This window comes from Bacillus rossius, chromosome 8 (genome assembly GCF_032445375.1).
Source record: "Bacillus rossius redtenbacheri isolate Brsri chromosome 8, Brsri_v3, whole genome shotgun sequence".
In the NCBI taxonomy this organism is placed as follows: domain Eukaryota; kingdom Metazoa; phylum Arthropoda; class Insecta; order Phasmatodea; family Bacillidae; genus Bacillus; species Bacillus rossius.
Window position 1 is genome coordinate 66,807,131 of NC_086336.1, and position 20,388 is coordinate 66,827,518.

General features: G+C 39.8%; 1 protein-coding gene across 1 annotated transcript in view; it reads right to left on the reverse strand.

Annotated features, from left to right (window-relative positions):
- Nucleotides 1–36: 36 nt before the first annotated feature.
- LOC134535156 (arylsulfatase B-like) overlaps nucleotides 37–20,388 on the reverse strand; it is a 40,414-nt gene continuing 20,062 nt past the window's right edge. The window contains exons 4-10 of the mRNA XM_063374142.1: nucleotides 16,551–16,774; nucleotides 13,427–13,688; nucleotides 12,629–12,786; nucleotides 11,869–12,004; nucleotides 9,906–10,058; nucleotides 6,552–6,690; nucleotides 37–3,822 (exon numbers count right to left, since the gene is read on the reverse strand). Of these exons, the coding sequence (XP_063230212.1) occupies nucleotides 3,507–3,822; nucleotides 6,552–6,690; nucleotides 9,906–10,058; nucleotides 11,869–12,004; nucleotides 12,629–12,786; nucleotides 13,427–13,688; nucleotides 16,551–16,774 (1,388 nt within the window). The 3' untranslated portion in view covers nucleotides 37–3,506. The remainder of the gene's footprint in view (nucleotides 3,823–6,551; nucleotides 6,691–9,905; nucleotides 10,059–11,868; nucleotides 12,005–12,628; nucleotides 12,787–13,426; nucleotides 13,689–16,550; nucleotides 16,775–20,388) is intronic.

Genomic DNA, 20,388 nt, shown 5'->3' on the forward strand with positions numbered 1-20,388 from the left:
TTGCAATATATTTTCGGAAACAAATATATCTTACTCCTTATGAATAATTTTATTCATCATCTCGGTATGTGCCAAACATCCGACACAAAATAGATTTTAATATAAATAATTACTTCCACGATAAAAGTCCCAACTTTGCATACTATCTTCAGAAGTGCTTTACTGATTTCAAGTTTACCGAGAATTTCACTCGTAAACTGCGTAAAATACTGACGAGTGTTTAGTAGCTTGGTCGGAGTACCAATTTCGACATTTGCTATATCAATAAACACTTGTCTTTCCTCTGGTAGTACGTATTTAAGTTCAACAAACATTTAGCAATTTCCACTGTTCCAATTTTAAAGTGAAAGATCATTCCTGATCATTTCATTCACTCTAATTAAAATTATTTATTACTGATAAACAACTATCACACTAAAGAAATAACTTATATGTAACATGTGCAAGAAATTAAGTGTTCTGGAACGAGGAACATTACACAAAGTAATATTACACTACAGGAAGCATAATTTAAAATAAAATTATTTGTCAAACTCGCACAAAGTGTATGTATGTGTATGTGTCTCTCTCTTTTTCTCTCTTTCTTCTCTATAATCTCTCTCTTTATTGCAGATTTATTGGTAGCTCAGAACTCTACACTCAGAACATACTGCAGGTCTCTCAGAGAGCTGTTGGTAAGAACAAGATTTTATGGTTTCAATTTTTAAGTCGTTATTTTTTAAAAGAAGATTTCGGTGTTATTGTTTTTAATTTTATACATTGTCTTTATTCATAAAAATAGTGTATTACTAAAAAATAAACTAAAATATTTCATAATACTTTTTTTTTTACTAAAATAGTCTAAAACAGTAAAATCACTAGTAATGAACTTGTCTAAAACAAAATTACATACTCAGAAAAATAAAAATTAATCAGCAAATATTTGTGTGTTTGAAAAATGTGCCAAGTCATTAACATAAAAATGTTATTAATAAGTGATGCAAGATCAAGCAATATAAAATTAATTTTTTCCTAATCCTTTAGTTAATTTATTTTGGTACACAATTCATGCTAATTAAATTACATTAATTTAATTTGCCATTGTAAACAATAAAATTTTTGTAATCTGAATTAACTTTTGTCAAATTTCTGATTATTTTCATGTTTTTAATTGAATTTTGGTTCTAAATGGTGTGTATTTCAGAGTTTTATGTTGTATTAACAAGCTTTGCGTTGTTATTTCGGTTTTATTTCAATTCATTATATAATCCTGTCTCTACCTTTTGGCCAGTGTATGAAAGAGCGCAAACATACGTTTTAAGTAGCCTATCACATGATAAAATTTTAAAAATCTAAATGACTCTTAAATGTAATTAATTACTTTTTGTCATAAATGTTTCACTTTTAATACTTTTAGGTATCTTTTTGTTAACGATCAAGAGAGAACTAAGCATATTGTGTCTCTTTTCAACAATCTTAAGTTTAAAACATAATTTTAAATAAATAGAATACACCACATCCTGAACAGAGAACTGCTATTAAATATATGCATTTGCATTTGCCACTAAAACATGCAAACTCCCCAGGATTTCATTCACAATACCTGAGAATAGATAATCGAAACTATACTGATAGCCGATCAAACACACGGTCTTTTCCAGAGCCTTGTGACTTGCGAGCCAAAAGTGTGTCTAACATACTCACCTCAAACCGACCTCTGTGCTGTATTTACTAGTTTCTATTCGGTGCATGAGATTAATTTGTGTATTTTTTATAACGCATGCAACTTGGAGGCTACCATAGTGGAACTGGTTTTGCATCAGGGTTGGGGTGAAGGGGTGTAATGCACTTATCAAGAAGATAGAAACTCTGTGTGCACAGACGCATTTGAAGACCACAAGTTTTACACTCAGGCTTGCACTTTGACACCAGTTCTGATGTCTGGAATCCTTGTATACCCACATAGTAATGGTAACACATTGTGCTGACCTACTGATGAAGAAGAGGGAGTATACCCACATAGTAATGGTAACACATTGTGCTGACCTACTGATGAAGAAGAGGGAGTATACCCCCATGGTGTTGGTAACACATTGTGCTGACCTACTGATGAAGAAGAGGGAGTATACCCACATAGTAATGGTAACACATTGTGCTGACCTACTGATGAAGAAGAGGGAGTATACCCACATAGTAATGGTAACACATTGTGCTGACCTACTGATGAAGAAGAGGGAGTATACCCACATAGTAATGGTAACACATTGTGCTGACCTACTGATGAAGAAGAGGGAGTATACCCACATAGTAATGGTAACACATTGTGCTGACCTACTGATGAAGAAGAGGGAGTATACCCACATAGTAATGGTAACACATTGTGCTGACCTACTGATGAAGAAGAGGGAGTATACCCACATAGTAATGGTAACACATTGTGCTGACCTACTGATGAAGAAGAGGGAGTATACCCACATAGTAATGGTAACACATTGTGCTGACCTACTGATGAAGAAGAGGGAGTATACCCACATAGTAATGGTAACACATTGTGCTGACCTACTGATGAAGAAGAGGGAGTATACCCACATAGTAATGGTAACACATTGTGCTGACCTACTGATGAAGAAGAGGGAGTATACCCACATAGTAATGGTAACACATTGTGCTGACCTACTGATGAAGAAGAGGGAGTATACCCACATAGTAATGGTAACACATTGTGCTGACCTACTGATGAATAAGAGGGAGTATACCCACATAGTAATGGTAACACATTGTGCTGACCTACTGATGAAGAAGAGGGAGTATACCCACATAGTAATGGTAACACATTGTGCTGACCTACTGATGAAGAAGAGGGAGTATACCCACATAGTAATGGTAACACATTGTGCTGACCTACTGATGAAGAAGAGGGAGTATACCCCCATGGTGTTGGTAACACATTGTGCTGACCTACTGATGAAGAAGAGGGAGTATACCCCCATGGTGTTGGTAACACATTGTGCTAACCTACTGATGAAGAAGAGAGAGTATACCCACATAGTAATGGTAACACATTGTGCTGACCTAATGATGAAGAAGAGGGAGTATACCCCCATGGTGTTGGTAACACATTGTGCTGACCTACTGATGAAGAAGAGGGAGTATACCCACATAGTAATGGTAACACATTGTGCTGACCTACTGATGAAGAAGAGGGAGTATACCCCCATGGTGTTGGTAACACATTGTGCTGACCTACTGATGAAGAAGAGGGAGTATACCCCCATGGTGGTGGTAACACATTGTGCTGACCTACTGATGAAGAAGAGGTAATATACCCCATGGTGGTGGTATGGTATAACACATTGTGCTGACCTACTGATGTAGGAGCCTTCAAGTAGGGCCCTCGTAGAGTTAGTCCAGGACGGAGACACTGCGAAGGATGTCGGACCAGGGCAGCCTCGACGAGGCAGGGTTACAGACGGCGCTGTAACGGTGACTTTGGCACTGGCTAGCTGGCCGGGTGGCAGGGGCCGGCCTCAGACGGGCTCCGCGTCCCCCCACGAGGTCCACACGTTGCCGAACTTGGCGGGGTCGGCGGCGGAGGAGTCGGGGGGCAGGTTGGCCTGGGGCACCAGGTGCTTGCGGTGCTGGATCATGAAGTGGCGGAGGGCGCGCACCGTGGCAGGCTGCTCAGGCGCCAGGTTGTTGGTCTCGCACGGATCCAGCTCCACGTCGTACAGGCAGGACTCGCGGGTCTGCGCGGGCCGGCACGGCACCCCTGCGCCGCTGGGGCGGCACTGCAGCGACGCTGCCGACCGCAGGAACGAGATCTCCGAGGGAGACGCCGCCGCCCTGCGACACCACACACCCGTGCCGGCCGACTGCATCCCCGTGCACGGTGAGATCACACGTCTCCGACCAAGACCCAGGGCCGGTGCAAGGTAAATTGGCGCCCTAGGCAAAAAACCTTAATGCCCCTTCCCCCCTCCCCCCCCTCCCCCCGGACACACCAAAAAAATTGTCCTTGCCTCAAAAAAGTCTAATATTTTGTCAACAATCAAATGTAAGCAGACTTGTGTTTTTTCTTTCTTTTTTTTTTAATTACAAATCATAAACAGGTAGGTCACCGTGGACTTTAAATAATTACTTATATCAATATAAACATTCCAAACTGTTACAAAAATCCATTTTCATCTAGTTTCAATAATCATTAAACATATAGTGAAACCCCTTATTTACGTTACCGTAATTTACGTTTTCCCGTTATTTGCACTATATTCTTCAGGTCCCGTTTAGTTCCCATATAGTCCAATACAATACTTTCCCGCGAATTACGTCTCAAAAATCGAATCCATCCCGCTATTTACGTCACGTAACAACCATAAACAGCCAGAAAATACCGTGGAGCTAGTAGGCAATGAACATTTTAAATCGCAAAATATATATATTTTTTTATAACATGAAAAGTTGCTTTTATTTCTAAACATGTAATAATTTAAGCCTAGGCGTGTAAAAGTACGAGTAATTATAGCAGGAGACAACCTAAAAAAAAATGCACGAGGGAAAAACGTACAATCACGAATGTACAAACATGGCTGCTTGTAAGTTCTGATACTGTATTTATGTCACAACTTAGCCGAAATACTGGTACGAGACATAAACTTCACAAGATAAAATGAGCGGAGTCTTGGTAACTGTTTTATACGTCTTTTATAATTTCGGAAGTATTGTACAGTTGACGCATATATTTTAAACTAACAATTTATTTCTGGGGATCGTAAATAATTAATTATTGGTATCAAGACATCACGATAAACGTAAACTTGAACATGTCACGGCAGCGAGAAAACTGGTGCGTATACCAATAAACTGGTATTATAACCGGATAAAATTGGTACACGGGAGGTGGAGCTTATATTTTTTTCCGCTAAGCTCGCATCTATTGGTTGGCTGCTGATGGCAGGTCATGAGTCTGGGCGGAGCATAGAGTGCGCATGCGCCGCCGCGTCGTTACAGCAGCTGACCGAGTACAATGACCTTTCTCCGCGTACGGCGCGCTTTTGACGGTAAATTTTCATCAATTTGCGGCCTTTTTTTTTTTTTTTTTTTTTTTTTTTTCAATTTTTACTGTGAGCAATGTGTATGTAGCCCGTATTTGATATAAACCCTGCCGGTTGCAACTGTTTTTATAATTTGGAGAGGCAAATAATCTCCTTGAACAGCCAAAAAAGCAAGCAGAAGAAAATTTCAAATTTTTTTGTTAGGACATTTTGGCTTTCATTCTTTTTTTATTTTTGTCATATGCGGTAAATTAATAATTGATTATATACTAAAGTAAAATTTGTTGTTAGTGTATTTGTACCTGCATTATAGTATGTGCTATTAAACAAAAGGAAAAAAAAAATTCTAAATAAGGTAAACTGTACTCCTTTTTATACTTTTCCCTTTATTTACACTTTCCCGCATTTTACACTTTTTTACTTTGTCCCCATGAAAAGTGTAAATAAGGGGTTTTGCTGTATTATATCAGCTGTTATGTGAGGTGCTGCGCCGCCCCCAGCTACTTGGCGCCCTAGGCGGTTGCCTAGTTCGCCTATATGGACGTGCCGGCCCTGCCAAGACCTTTGGTTACTGACTAGGTGACACACTACTTTATCGCCTAGTGCGACGCTCGCTGGTGCTTCTAGTGTGGCTCTGAACTGGCGCGCAGTCTTCTCATTGTTCATAGGACAACTGTGAAATTTGAGCGGTAACCAACAGTATACGGCAGAGAAATGAAGTTAAAAGTGTAATCTTTCAATAATCTCTACTGGTTGTTTTATACCTGAAAAAAAAACACATTTTTTTTTGCCATTTTAACTGTTATGAAAATACAGTTTAAAAACTTAATCCAGAATCAAAACTACTTTTTGGCCCCTCAGCGAATTCTTAAATGCTTTTCATAAACAGATTCCACTCGGATATCTCAAGTAGTTTTCTTATCGTTGGTTTTCCTGAAGCTGTGCAAATGTATGTGTGCCCAGGTAGGCGGGGGCCCTTAAAACCAAGACAGGAATTAAAGGAGTAGAATTCCCTAAACACCACTAAATAAAGGCTTGGATAATAGCTGAATCAGTCTTACTGACTACCATCAGAAATCATCTTTTTTGAAACGAGTATTCCCAGAGCAGAAGAATAATGAAATGCAGTGTGACTGAGCTCTATTCCCATCCAAGGGCAGCCACAGACAGATAATGTATGGGATGGTTTTTGGCACTTTAAAAAAAGTGTCTTATGTGATTTCTAGTCGACACAGGGGGCGGTGAAATAACTTCGGTAGTGAATTTACCAGAGAGCCGGCAGGGGTGAAGTTATCAACCTGGTCACACAGTGGTTGTGATCTATGGATCCAGAGCTTCTAAAGATAAGCTATTGGCAGGGTATCAAACCCAAGCTCCAAGCTGATCCACCCATCACGACATTGCAAATTTTACACTAACTCTAGGTTTTGTGTTTTTCACTTACAACAACGCCACGCAAAACCAGGCAGAAAGGAAAAGAGGAAAATCCAATAATTTGGATTAAAGAGACGAGTTAAGTACCGGTAGAGAGTTTTGAAGAGCTCGTCTATGGCTTGTCCCGCGCTGCTCTGCACCACCGCTGAAGCATTGTACGGAGGACTCGCAGAATCACGGCCACTCGCACCAAAGTAGCCGTCATACTCTCCATTTCGAGCACTCCCTGAAAAAACAAACATTATTCCACTGTCTACAAGCTACACCACTTCATAATGAACCTGACATAATACTTGTCTTTTTAAGCATAGTGTATTAGCTTAAATTTTTGAGAAACAGTTTAGCCACAGGAAACTAAGATGACTTTACTACATATGTATTTATCTGGGCTTACTAAGTTCAACCTAATTATGATTGTTATTCCACAAATACTCCTCCCTGGCTTATAAAATTTTAATTTATTATTTAAGATGAAAAATAATAAGAGTAAAACAAAAAAAATTTTAGGCTGCATATTGCCAACCCATAGGGGAGCGTTCAAGTATTACGTAATGCAATTTTTTGATATTTTTGACCCCCCCCCCCTCCCCCACATGTAACGCGCCGTAACGTTTTTCTGTACCCCCCCTCCCCCCTAGTAAAACGTTACGTAACCCCAAGTGACCATTTTTACCTAAAAGTCACAATTATGTGGCGTAACGTACCGGAATAAGTCACTAAAATACCCTTGTTATTGTTTTAATCGCGTTAATGTTATTTATTAACATTTGAAATGTCTTGTTTTTAAAAGCAAGAGCTTTCTAATGTTTTTTTTTGTCCTAATAAATTTTTACTACTCAATCATACATTTAGCAATCATACATTTAATTACGTCGTTTTCCTGACTTGGCTCTGTCCTTACACACTTTTTGCTTTATCCGCCATTGTTCTTCTCATGCATTCTCCTATTTTAGCGTTTTACTAATAAAGCTATTAAAATTAAATAACAAATTTTATTTCTAATAATTATTTTTACCTTTGGCAATGCAATTAAAAACATAAAACTAACTGCAATAAAATATATTTGTCAAAATATAATCGTATTTAAGAATACGATCGAACGAAAACGAAAAACATTTAAAATAAAATTAGCCATAATTAAAATAAGTAGATTGTAAAAAAAAACAATTCAATTGGAGTTTTACTGCTCCTCTGTCCATGGGTTTGCCAGCCACTCCGATTCATTCATTACTGGCATCCGGAGAGCAGACGAAGAGAGTTCCGGAATTGTTAACCCGCTTGCATCAACTTCGTCTTCGTCGAGCCAATCGGCATCCTCAGACGATGTTTCACAGCGACGCACAATGCAGAGAAGCTCATTTGCCCATCTTGCAGCAAGTCGCTGTGGCCGTACTTGACTTTCACGAAGGTCTTGGGCAGTCTTGCCATGCATGTAACGATTGTGCATTTGCACACTCTTGTGGGATGTAAAAAAAACCCACAGGTTGAACATACTCGGTTCTTTAGGTCGGATTGTACTGATGGGCAAAATAAATCGTAAGGCATCTGCTTAAACCCTTCTAGAGGAGGCGACAGATCAACAGACAACCTCACAAGAAGTGGCGAAAACTTGCATGATCCTTTGTCTATCTGACTAGGTACCACGAACTTGTTTGCGGTTTGAAGGATTGGGCAGGGTGGCGGCAGGTAAGTTTCTGGAAAGACAGATTTTAATGCACTCCTCAAGCAGGAACAGCAGGATTCATCCGCGCATTTAATAACTTGCAAGAAATATTGCGATTCCGGACATGAGCGCTATACCACGCCATATTAGGGTCTGCTGGATCCTGCAAGCTATCTTCAGGGTTTCTATATTCCGCCGAAACATCGTAGTTGTCAATTTTCATACAGTCGGTCGAGTGCTTGGAGCACATAAACGAAAAGGGTTGCCATCTTGGGAGAACAAAATACGAACAATTCAATCGGGAATCCTCCATAAAAAATAAACGAAAAGGGTTGCCAACTTGGGAGATTTTAATTCACTAGTTTTTTTATTAACCTTTCAGACCAATCGCCTTTCGTACCACAACATTACTGTTGTGATGAGAGAAAATCTCACACATAGAAAACAGTGTATTTTGAATATCAATACCTATATAATTTCTAATATGGCGATTGGAGTCTACGTTGACAACCAAAGTATAACGAAGCCATCCGAATAGCGGTATTTTTTGTTTTAACTACTTTACTGGAGTGACGAGAAAAACTATCACAGCTGTTGATAAATATATATATATATATATATATATACATATATATATATATATATATATATATATATATATATATATATATATATATTGCTTTACGTTTGGAGTTAAAAAAACAATATTCACTAATCCTGTAAAGCAAGCAGAAGCAATTTTGTGAAGGTAAAAAAATAATTTAAGCTATCATGCCATTTAAAATTTAGAGAAAAAAAGTTTTCAAAAATGCGTGAAAGAATCTGTCTCTACGCGACCGTTCTGAAGGGTAAAAAAAAAAAAACAATGTGACGTAACGTGTAGGTCTTACCCCCCTCCCTCCCCTGTAACGCATCGTAACGTTTTACAAGACCCCCCCCCCCCTCCACCCAAATTCGTTACGTAATACTTGAACGCTCCCTAGACCACAATAAGAGAGAATTAAACTAAAAATTTTTTATACTATGGTTTATGTATAGGTTGGAATCACGGCCATACAGACAGGTCTGGCAACTTATCTTCATTCTCCGTCTGCTTAGTGAAGCTTGCGGCGGCCTGAGAACTAACTGCGCTAGTAGGAGGTGTCCCCTTCATTAACATTGTGTTAAATGGGAGTTTCATATAAAAGTAGGTATATTTAAAAAAAAAACTGTTTTGTTTTAAATGTCGGGTAAAGTTTAGGGTTTTTAATTTATTTGGAAGCTTTGTAGGGTTTGTACACATGGCAATAACTCCTAACTTTACTGCAATTGTCAGTTAAACTTTTAATCTATCGAAGATACTATTTAACCGAAATTATTTCTTCATTTGTTAAGTCAGTATTGTGGTGTAGTGGTAAAAAGAATGATGTGATTATCTGTGGACTCAGGTTCAATACCTGCAAGGTTTTTTTCCCCCCATTTTAAATAATTAACGTAATATTAAACTATTAATTACAGAAATTAAATATTTTTAAACAGTAAAATTACATTCATCAGGTAAGATTCTGAATAAAATAAAAATTTACAAAAATTCTATTAAGTAATTATATACTCTGCTTTTTTATTTATTATCAGAAGAAACATTTCATTTTTACATTTTCCATTAAAATAATACTTTTTTAACTGTGTATGTAACTTTTTTTTAACTTTTATTTAATTGTGTGAGTTCATTGCCTCAATCGGTAACTGCATTTTGTAATCAGTATTCTAATGTCTAAACAATCCAGCATATGACGTACCAACGACCATCTTGTAGTTGCCGAACCTGAAGGCGGCGGTGCGCTCTCTCTCGTCGATGTTTACGAGGACCGAGTTCCGCCTGGACGGCAAATTGTAGACAAGCGCGTCCCACTGGTTCACGCCGTCGATGTCTGCTGGAGGCGGTGGACCTCCTGGGGAAAAAAAAAAGCAATTAATTGAACAGAACAGGGATACACAGTCATTGCTCTGCGATATTCGCTTCCCGCGAATAGGGCAATAAAACGACCCATGATTAACCGACCTCCATGGCGGCAAAGTCGGATGGATGCACACCGGTTAACGGTGTAAGAAGTCCTGGGTTCAAGACCCCGGTAAGGCATTGGGTGTAAAATTTACATGCGTGTAACGGATTGCTAACGAAATGATATAGAGATTGCATACGGAAAAAACTTGACCTATGGCCATGGGCTTCGAGCTGTGGGCCACACACCTCCCCTCCCCACTTCAAAAAAAAACGACCCATGATTTGCGGAAAATTAGCCATCAGACGTGAAGTCTTTTTTTTACCATTTTTTTTTCTTCTGATTTTTTCATAATAATATGGCAGACGTTTGTTTATATTTGTATCAGCTGTTCTAGCCTGCTTTTATTAACAACTGTAGTTAAACTGTTTGAAAGACATTGCCGACAGATAGTAGCTTTCATATTATTTTAACAACATAGCTACATTGTTTCTGAGAAGTACTGCATATCTATCAGGCATACCAACCAAACCTTGAAAATTAGCTCATTTTATTGTGGTAACCATAACTTTTGTGGTTGGACATAGAAATACTCATCTCCTATTAATTTATATAGAGCATGCCTTTTTATTACAAACCAGTATTTGGCAAAGTAATTGTCTTATACTGACCAATTAGTCAAGTAGTTAAATTATAGTTAGAAATCTAACACTTTAGATTTTAACCTGAGGTCCGAGATTTCTTGCTATTAGTTATGGGCTCACCCAACAGATAGGTAGCGTTACATGTAGCTTCAAACATGGTTTCAGTTCCAGTGTAAGAGTAGCACATATTGAACCGTGTCAGCAGTCCAGTTCAGGCTACTGTCAGGGTCAGGCCCGATCACGGGGCTTAATTGACATGACATATTTACTGTTTCCTCTACCGATCCAGCTTTACCACAGGATCCTTCAGTTCCAAGGATGCATTCAGTGAGACAGTAGCAGTGAAAGGATATCTGAATTATTTCGATGCTTACACAATATGGTCTGGTGTACGTAAAAAAAAATTATAATTTTGTCAGTCATTTGTCTGGATTTAAAAATTTTACACAAACTATTTTTAAGCAATAATTATCAATTTTCACATGTTCAAGTTAATCATACGAGAAAGCTAAAGATAAAAGGGTGTACATATCAGTTCGCTGGTTAAGCAAGAGACTGATTTAACAATTTTTTTTTTTACTGAAATACAGCACGGCAACCTCACAAAAGCCACATAAGGCTGCATCGGCGATTCTGCAAGGATTCTTGCAGCTATTCGAAAATGTTAAAAATCCTTTCTCGATGGATCCTGTAGGCTGACGGGTGTATCGCGGAGGTAGAGAGGTAGAGAGGTAGAGAGGTAAAGAGGGAGAGAGGTAGAGAGGTAGAGAGGTAGAGAGGTAGAGAGGTAGAGAGGTAGAGAGAGAGTGAGAGAGAGTGAGAGAGTGAGAGAGTGAGAGAGGTAGAGAGGTAGAGAGGGAGAGAGGGAGAGAGGTAGAGAGGTAGAGAGGTAGAGAGGTAGAGAGGTAGAGAGGTAGAGAGAGAGTGAGAGAGAGTGAGAGAGTGAGAGAGGTAGAGAGGTAGAGAGGGAGAGAGGTAGATAGGTAGAGAGAGAGAGAGGTAGAGAGGTAGAGAGGTAGAGAGGTAGAGAGATAGAGAGGTAGAGAGATAGAGAGGTAGAGAGAGAGCAAGAGAGAGAGAGAGAATGGGGCAGGGCAGTGATGTGAGAGTGGTACCTGCGGCGGCCAGCAGGGTGGGCAGCCAGTCGGAGATGTGCATCAGCTGGCTGGACACGCGCGGCGTCTGGTACAGCAGCGGGCTCCATACGAGCGCCGGAACCCGCACTCCGCCCTCCCACAGCGTCTCCTTCAGCTGCGGGAACCGTACATCACCTCCCGCAACTACTTGGGGAACGGAGGTTGTGGTCTGATTTCACTTGGCAACAACTGGAGCGAGGTGGCGCTTTGGGAAGTCACAGGACTATCTTTCCAGAGGACTTAAGGACGATTCTTAATATCTTTCGTTGTGTTACCATCTATAATTACCTCGGTGTCCACGAGAAATTTAATGGCAATATAAAATAAAAACTTGCTAGAACAAAAAATTTATGCATGAAATACCAAAACAATTTTTTACAATCAAAAGCAGAAATCTTTTTTACAAGAAAATTTTTTTTTTTTTCACAAAGGAAAATTGTGTTCCAACAAAAACTGTGCAAGCATGTAACTGAACCAGAACCACCCAATTTATATCCACTAACACAGCACATAACAGTCAGAGAAGCCACTCAAGGAGATGCCATATTTCAATTTTTTTTTTTTGCGATAACAGAATATTATTAATTTCAATGTCTATTAATTTTTTTTTAATTACTATAATTTAACCTTACATTCTTTAACATTTCCTGCACCTGGTTGCACTGCTGCCAATCATAAGGTGTGATATTATAGCTCCATGGATCAGGATCCTACACCAGTCTCGAGGACTAGCACTCACCCCTCGCAGCGGGAAGTTTGATCCCCAGGTGGGGTAGGTGCCGATGGTCGGAGCGCCGTTATCCGACAGCAGCACGATGATGGAGTCCTCGAGCATGCGGCGGCTCTGCAGGGCTGCCACCACCCTCCCCACGGACTCGTCCAGCTTCGACACCATCGCTGCAACACGCGCCGAGGCCTCGTCTCCGTTACCGCACTGTGAGTGCGTGAAGCCGTTTTCCTTCATCAGCTAATCGTTGCGCCATATTCGCTATACGCCCGAAAGCTTAGATGAAATGTAGTGCTTGCATTGTGGAAAACAGTTTTAAATAGGTACTATTTTTTTTTATGGAAAAAGACAGTTTTCAACTACTGGGATTCTAATTCACACTTATCATCACCAGACGTGGTCAAGCAACATTTACACAATGTTCTGGGCGGGACAATATGGCGATGGTGACAATGTGATGACTTCAACTACGTCACAGCATGCCATCTCCAAATTTTGTGCAGAGGGGTTAAAGGAACCGGTGGCAGGGGAGTACGCATGCAGACTTGTAGTCCTGTATTCTCGCAGTAATGTAAACTTGTGTTCTAGAAGCTTCGTAGCTCTGTAGCCTCGCAGTCTCGTAAACTTGAAGATTCGTAGTCACGTAGTCTCGTAACCTCATGGCTCGTAGTCGCGTAGTCATGATGTCTTGGAGCCTCGTAGAATTGTAGCTACGTATACTTGTAGCTACGTAAACAAGTAGTCATGTAATCTTATAACATAATGCTGCTGGAGTAGTTGGAGCTTTATACACTCGAAGGTAGTTGGTACCTGCGTACGTCCGGCGGTTGGGGTCGGCGATGTGCCGGAAGGCGTCGACGGCCTCCTGGGGCGCCTCGAGGAACTTGCCGCGGTTGCCCGCGTGCACGGCGAGGTGCGCCAGGTAGAGGAAGAGAGGCGTGGACGGGTCGTGGGCGCCGATCACGGCCTCCGCCTCCTCGGTGAACACGTCCGTGGCGTAGCGGCCCACGCGGTCCCACGCCAGCGAGTAGTTGCGCCGCAGGTCGAAGCCGGAGTACGGGCCGTCGGGATACTGCGCGGACAGCGAGGTCACCAAGTGTCTCACCCCCGAGCGGGACATCTCGCACACTGACACACTTCAACAATGCAACAGTACACAAGCACACAAGCACAAAATAATGAGACACTGATACATAACAATGGCTAGAGACCAGGGCCGGCGCGTATATATAGGCGAACTAGGCAAGCGCCTAGGGCGCCAAGTAGCTGGGGGCGGCGCAGCACGACACATAACAGCTGATATAATATGTTTAACGATTATTGAAACTAGATGAAAATGGATTTTTGTAACAGTTTGGAATGTTTATATTGATATAAGTAATTATTTAAAGTCCACGGTGACCTGTTTATGATTTGTAATAAGTAAAAAAGTAAAAAAAAAAAACACAAGCCTGCTTTCTTTTGATTGTTGACAAAATATTAGGCTTATGTGATGTATTTTGAGGCAAGGAAAATTTTTTTGGGGTATCCGACCGGGGAGGGGGGGGGGGGCGGCGGGGGCGGGCATTAAGGTTTTTCGCCTAGGGCGCCAATTTACCTTGCACCGGCCCTGCTAGAGACCCGGAAATTTCGCGGATTCTTCTGGCCTCAGGATAGATATCAATGTTATAGAGGTGTGCTCGACCCATGTTTACTTTCCCATTGGTTGATTTCTTAGCGAGAACATTTTTATCCTTGTTATTTGGCACTACCTGATTCGCTTACTTCTATCCTAGCTGGGCATCATTGGCTCACGGTCGTAGATGGGCGTGTCCAAACAACTGCGGGCCAATCACGAACACAGTGCGAGAGTGTGAAGGTTTGCATTCTAGCTTGCGACTAATTGTATCCGTGAAATTTCCGGGTCCTAATAATGGCACACGAGCCTAAAATAAAGGTACATCTCTAGCAAGGCTGGAGATAAACAGACTCATCATTTCACTAAAATCCACAACTCGACAGACACGTACGTACTCGAGAAATGTTAACTGTCCATTAGCTGCCGCTTGGATAAGAAGCCAGGTAAATGTTTATCACTGGCTAATAGTCTACGAGGTTGTATCAAATCAAAAGTAACACAACCACACAAGAACAATCACAAAAATTTTTAAGGGCATGTAGGTGGTAAAACGTACCACAAAATTGTGGGGTACGTATCTTCATGATATTAATTTATATAATTTCTTAAATATCTCATTGTAATACAGTTGTACACATAACAGAAAAATTAAAATAATATGTTTTATATTTATACACAGGCTCGATGGACTTAGAAATACTGACTAAATTATTTATAACACTATTTCAACCTTTTATGAAGACTATTGGTAGCACTTTCTAGTGCCTGGGCTGCAGTGCATCAGTCAACTGTCTTAAGTTCACCCTCGTAAGAGAATCCATTGGGCGAATGCAAAAGATAACAGTAAGACAGTGTACGTAGTAACTGTCGAGAAAACTCACACAACATTTCACATCATTTGCAGTGCAATATAACTGTTAGTGAACTATTTATGCATCAATTACCTATTGCATGCACCTCAATTTTTTTTTTTTTTTTTTTTTTAATCTTACAAGTATTTTCATAGGTGTTAAATATTCAAAATGATAATTTTCAGGACAATCTGTATGGGGTTATAAATCCTGTTTGGGGCTGTAGCCCATCTCAGCCTAGATCGCAGTACTCGGCTTATGGTGCGCGCTGTTGTCAGATCTTTAACATGTTCCCAAGAAATTCAGGAGATGTCCTTCTTTAGAATTCTGAGTGAACAAGAAGCATTTTAAGAATCAATTTTAGTAATTTATAATGTTTTAGTCTCGTACCTTAAACCATGCTCATGATCTGTAATAAATTACTTCTTTTTCAACTTATAACGAGAAACAATTTGCACACACTCATTGATACGAATTCATATAAATATTATCATGTTCACTTGATAAGTCAACAATATTGAATACCTTCAATTTCAAATACTTATTTGGCTACAGCACGCGCAGAAACAAGGACAGCTTATGGCAGTCTGCATGTTTTAGAAAGAGAAAGAAACGCCCATTTACTTCCACACTGCAATCTACAGGTGTGACACTCTATAGGAGAAATTAGTTTATACCGTTTAGTCCGTTTTAAAAATGTGGTGTATTATTATTTTTTTATTTTAATAATTATTTAAGATTCTTCCTAAGGAGTTTCTTTTCAAGCTATTAGACAAACGTCTGGCATACAAGCAGGGCCGGATTTAGAGGTCTGGAGGCCTCGGGGCAACAGAGGAGCGGAGGCCCCCTGGCCCCAAATTATTTTACAAATAAAATGAACAATTTTTTTCAGTCGATTTTTCCAATAAATAATTTATTGTGAAATCAAGTAGATTCTCTTAGTATTTAAAAAAACATACATAAATATAATCGGAGACAAGAATTATATGAAATTAAATTTTAGTGTTAATGATCGGAATCTTCCGAGCTTTTTTGAAGAATTGTTGATGATTTCGCTGAAATCCAATTCCCGGAGTAAATCGCTTTCAATGCTCAGGAGAGAAGCTTCGATAAACGGTTTTGTCCCATCGTAGTTCGGAGCCTATTTTTTTATAATTTTCATTTTTGAAAATGAGCGCTCTCCAGTGCAATTTGAAACCATCAAAACCAAATACATTCTCAATGCAATTTCAAGGTTTGGAAATGTAGCTCTGAAATTTTTATCTGCGAGAATTTGGTAGTAAAATAGTTCCGGAGATTGGTCTTTCCCATAGTCCTTTTTGTATGAGTCCGTTTGTGGGGGCCCTCCGTTTGTGGAGGCCCCGGGGCTTTTGCCCCGGTTGCCCTCCCCTAAATCCGGCCCTGCATCATGTGCAGTTTGTTTTGCCGACCGGAGGTGCTTGAACTCGAGAAGAGATGGACCGACCGTGTCCTGGAGGATGTAGTCGTAGTAGCTGACGAAGCCGGCCCAGTAGCCGAAGTGCGAGTGGAAGCCTCGCTGCGTGGGCGTCAGGCTCTTCTTGTAGAAGCCCAGGTGCCACTTGCCGACGGCGTGGGTCGAGTAGCCCAGCTCCTGCAGGTACCCGGGCAGGATCTGTCCCTCGGGCAGGCCCCGCGGCTCAGCCGCCAGCAGAGGCAGCCCCTGCATGCCTGCACACACCCTCAGTACAGTGGCGGATCCAGAGGTTCACCTCGGAGGGGGCACTCTAGGATTTCAGAATAGCCAGAGAAAAAATTTCTTTTTGTATTTAATCTTCTCCCACTACACATAACATCCAACCACCATATTTTATGATTCTACAAGAAATTCATTAATTATATTAAAATATTTTATTGATTTCAGAAACAATCATTTTTGTCGGCAATATTAATGTAGCAGACAACTGGTTTATAGGGGGGGGGGGACACGGACACTCGCCCCTGGTGACCCCCCTTGGATCAGCCACTGCCCTCAGATCAGCGAGTCACAACCAGGGGCAGGAGGGGAGGGGTGCAACTGAACTGGCAGACTGAATTCTGCCACTACATAACATAACTGTGCGTTTGAGAAATGCCAACATCAAAAATTAAGTTTTAAATAGTAGGGAAAAACAGAAATTTCAACAATAATAACATAAATTAAAAATAATATTTGCGAACATTCGTAGCCCAGATAGCCCAGAATTTATGGAACTGAGTGGCATATTGACTAAATGGCAAAAATATTTTGATACCAATGAAATAAGCATGGCTGCAAAAGTGCTGCCTTGCTTGTGCTCGTGTGTATTTTTTGCATTAGAAACTGAGGTTATGGTTTTAAACACTCATACTTTGAGGCTACGCAGTTTTTAATGTTTGACACAACAAATAAAGCATTTAACATAGTGTTTTGGTTATTTCGTATTTTAAATAATTAATCTTATACGTAAGGCTGGACTCGCTATCACCTCTAATCCATCCATCCCCAGTTCAACTGTCAATCAAGTGTGCTGCAGCCAATCAGATGGCCCGGAAAATTCCAGACTAATATTTAATTTTGGACGGTCTGACGGAACAAATTACGACCCATAAGTTAGAAAGAAGATATTGCCGGCTACCTTTACTCTTAAACAGTTTTTAGACTATTTATATATTTAGCTGCTTCCATTATTTGTTATCTGACGGATGACGGACAGACGAGACGGAACATTATAGATCCAGCGTAGTACTTACTTCATTTCACTTCATTAATTTTTGCTGGCCTACAGCAGTGCGCCAATGGTCATAGAATCTACTTCATTTCGTAATTCGAAGCCCTTTTTCATTATTATATCATCGATCAAGTTATCGCCTTACCCGGGACTCGAACTCAGAACCCCTCACACCGTAAGCCGGGGGTGTACGGTTAGTACTTAACATTCCCTGCAAGAAACACAAAAATAATCATGTTTGCCAACACTTACTTTAGAAAAAATAACGTCTTTCAGGTTGCTGTTGCTATGTTGCCTCTCAAACCCGCACAGTTCACAGATTTCCGAAGGAAATAAGAGCGTTTATAATATCACTGATTGCCACTTTTTTTTTTTTTTTATCTTCCTTGCCTTGTGGTTTACCCTTCTCCCCACGAAAAGAGACCTTGGCTCAACCATTAGGCTGGATTCACAATGATACGTCTCATCCGTCTAATACGTCCGTCCATCAATGACGTCACATTCAGCCAATCAGATGGCTCGAAAAATTCCATCCGTACGTTGAAACCTTGCCAAGCTTTAACTGTCGACGGACAGATAAAATTATAACCTCAAAAATGTCAGAAACATATTATCTGTATTTTAAAAGGTTTTTTAGTTTGTTTATTTGCCAAGAACCTTCCGTATTATATTCTTAACTTGCCTATGAACATGTTCTGAGTTTGATATTTGAAACAATAATTGTCTAATACACAAATTTAATTAATAATGCACAGTAACTCGAAAATTTAGTTAAATATTTTAATATTTGTTTAATAATTTATAAGTGCTTAGCGTACATGATCGTCTCAAAATGGTAAACCTTTACAAGAGAACGTTCTTCGAAAATATAAGCCTTGATAATTGTTAGCAGCGTCCAAGCCAAAACATATTATGTTAGACCAGGGGCGTAGCCAGGGGGGGGTTTTAGGGGTTCGAACCCCCCCCTTAGCACCAAATCTTTAATTAATTTCTTATTCATCACTCAAACAAATTTCATATTAAAATTAATAAAATTTTTACCATTACAATATTTAAATTTAAGTACCGATAACTGCTAAAATAACACTATTATACACCTTAAAATCCAAATTTTCCCGGGGGAGGACCCCCGGACCCCCCGCTTTAATACGAGAGGGTGGGGGGCCATGCTTCTTAACACCCCCCATATGCAAATCCTGGCTACGCCACTGTGTTAGACGCCGGAGCATTGTGAGTCCAGCTTTAGGCTCAATTTTTGTTTTGACGTAAAAACCAAAAAAGGCCAATTCGCTCGTTACAGTGATAGTCGGTCGAACTTTCTTGTGTGCAATCTACCGTCAGATTTCAATCGCTAAATAACTACGAGACTAATAATGCGCCAACAATGATTAAGCCCACAACGGATAGATCATGTCTTTACGTATTATTCGCCCTGTGTTAGTTTTGCCTGTGACATCGTACCAGTGTAGGCGCTTACGCGTGATTGTTACGAATTACCTTTGTGTAAAGTTATACACTGGTTAGCGTGGAAACGCGTTCATCTAGGACATTGATTCGGGTAACATTGTGAAGAGCTTGCGGACAATAAAAATATCCGGTGGAATATAAGTTTAAAACGGTATTAAATTGAAAATTACGAAATAATTTCCAATGTCGCATCATAAGTTATGACTCGTAAATATGCTCGGAATGACAGAAAACACAAGTCAGAGGAAAACTTGCGTCGAAAGGAATCCAAAAAAAAAAAAACCTCACATTACCAGTGCCGAGCGAATGTGAGAGCTACGGCAGCATTAAAAAGAAAATGGAAAAAAAAAACTGATAATGCGACAACGACGGTTGAGCCCACAACTGATATACCACGTCTGTACGTGTTTGTCGCGCAATATATTTTTTTTGTCTGTGACGTCATCGTACCATTGTACGCGCATGCGCGTGATTGTATTAAAGAGATTGATAGTTAAATTACTTATTAATACGAAACAGTTGGTATAATTATTTTATCCCAACATTTTCACAAAAATGTACGGTGCGGAAAGAAACTGCGCCTTTCTTTGGATTTTCTTGTTTACTGCTAAATTGACTTTCACAACCATTTTCTAAACAAACTGCGATATTTCCAGGGAAAAAAAAAGAAAAAAAAGTTTTCCGGTAACTGGTAGATCGTTTAACTAGAAAAATGTATGCGAAGGTGATACAAGTAAAATTTCCTCAGATTTTTATGGAAAAAAGTAGGCTTGGGTCAGATGAGGAAATGGGATATGGTTGTATTGTATTCTGACACTCTCCATATAGTCTTGCGCACGCCAATGCATAGGTAGACCATAGTCACGTTTTTAGAATGGCAAAAAAAAAAAAAATCACAAAGATTTTTATAAACATTATATAAGTGAAAAGGCTTTCCAAAACTTTAAAAAAAAATTGGTTGTCTGTAAAGTCGGTTTACGGACGATAGTTTAACGTGACAACGTCATGACAAAACATTGATCAAATGATTGCATACCTACTTTATGAATAAAATTGAATCATTTTTATTTTAATAATGAAAGCATAAATACTTGAAATTATACTAGTAATCAGATTTTTAAAATGCCA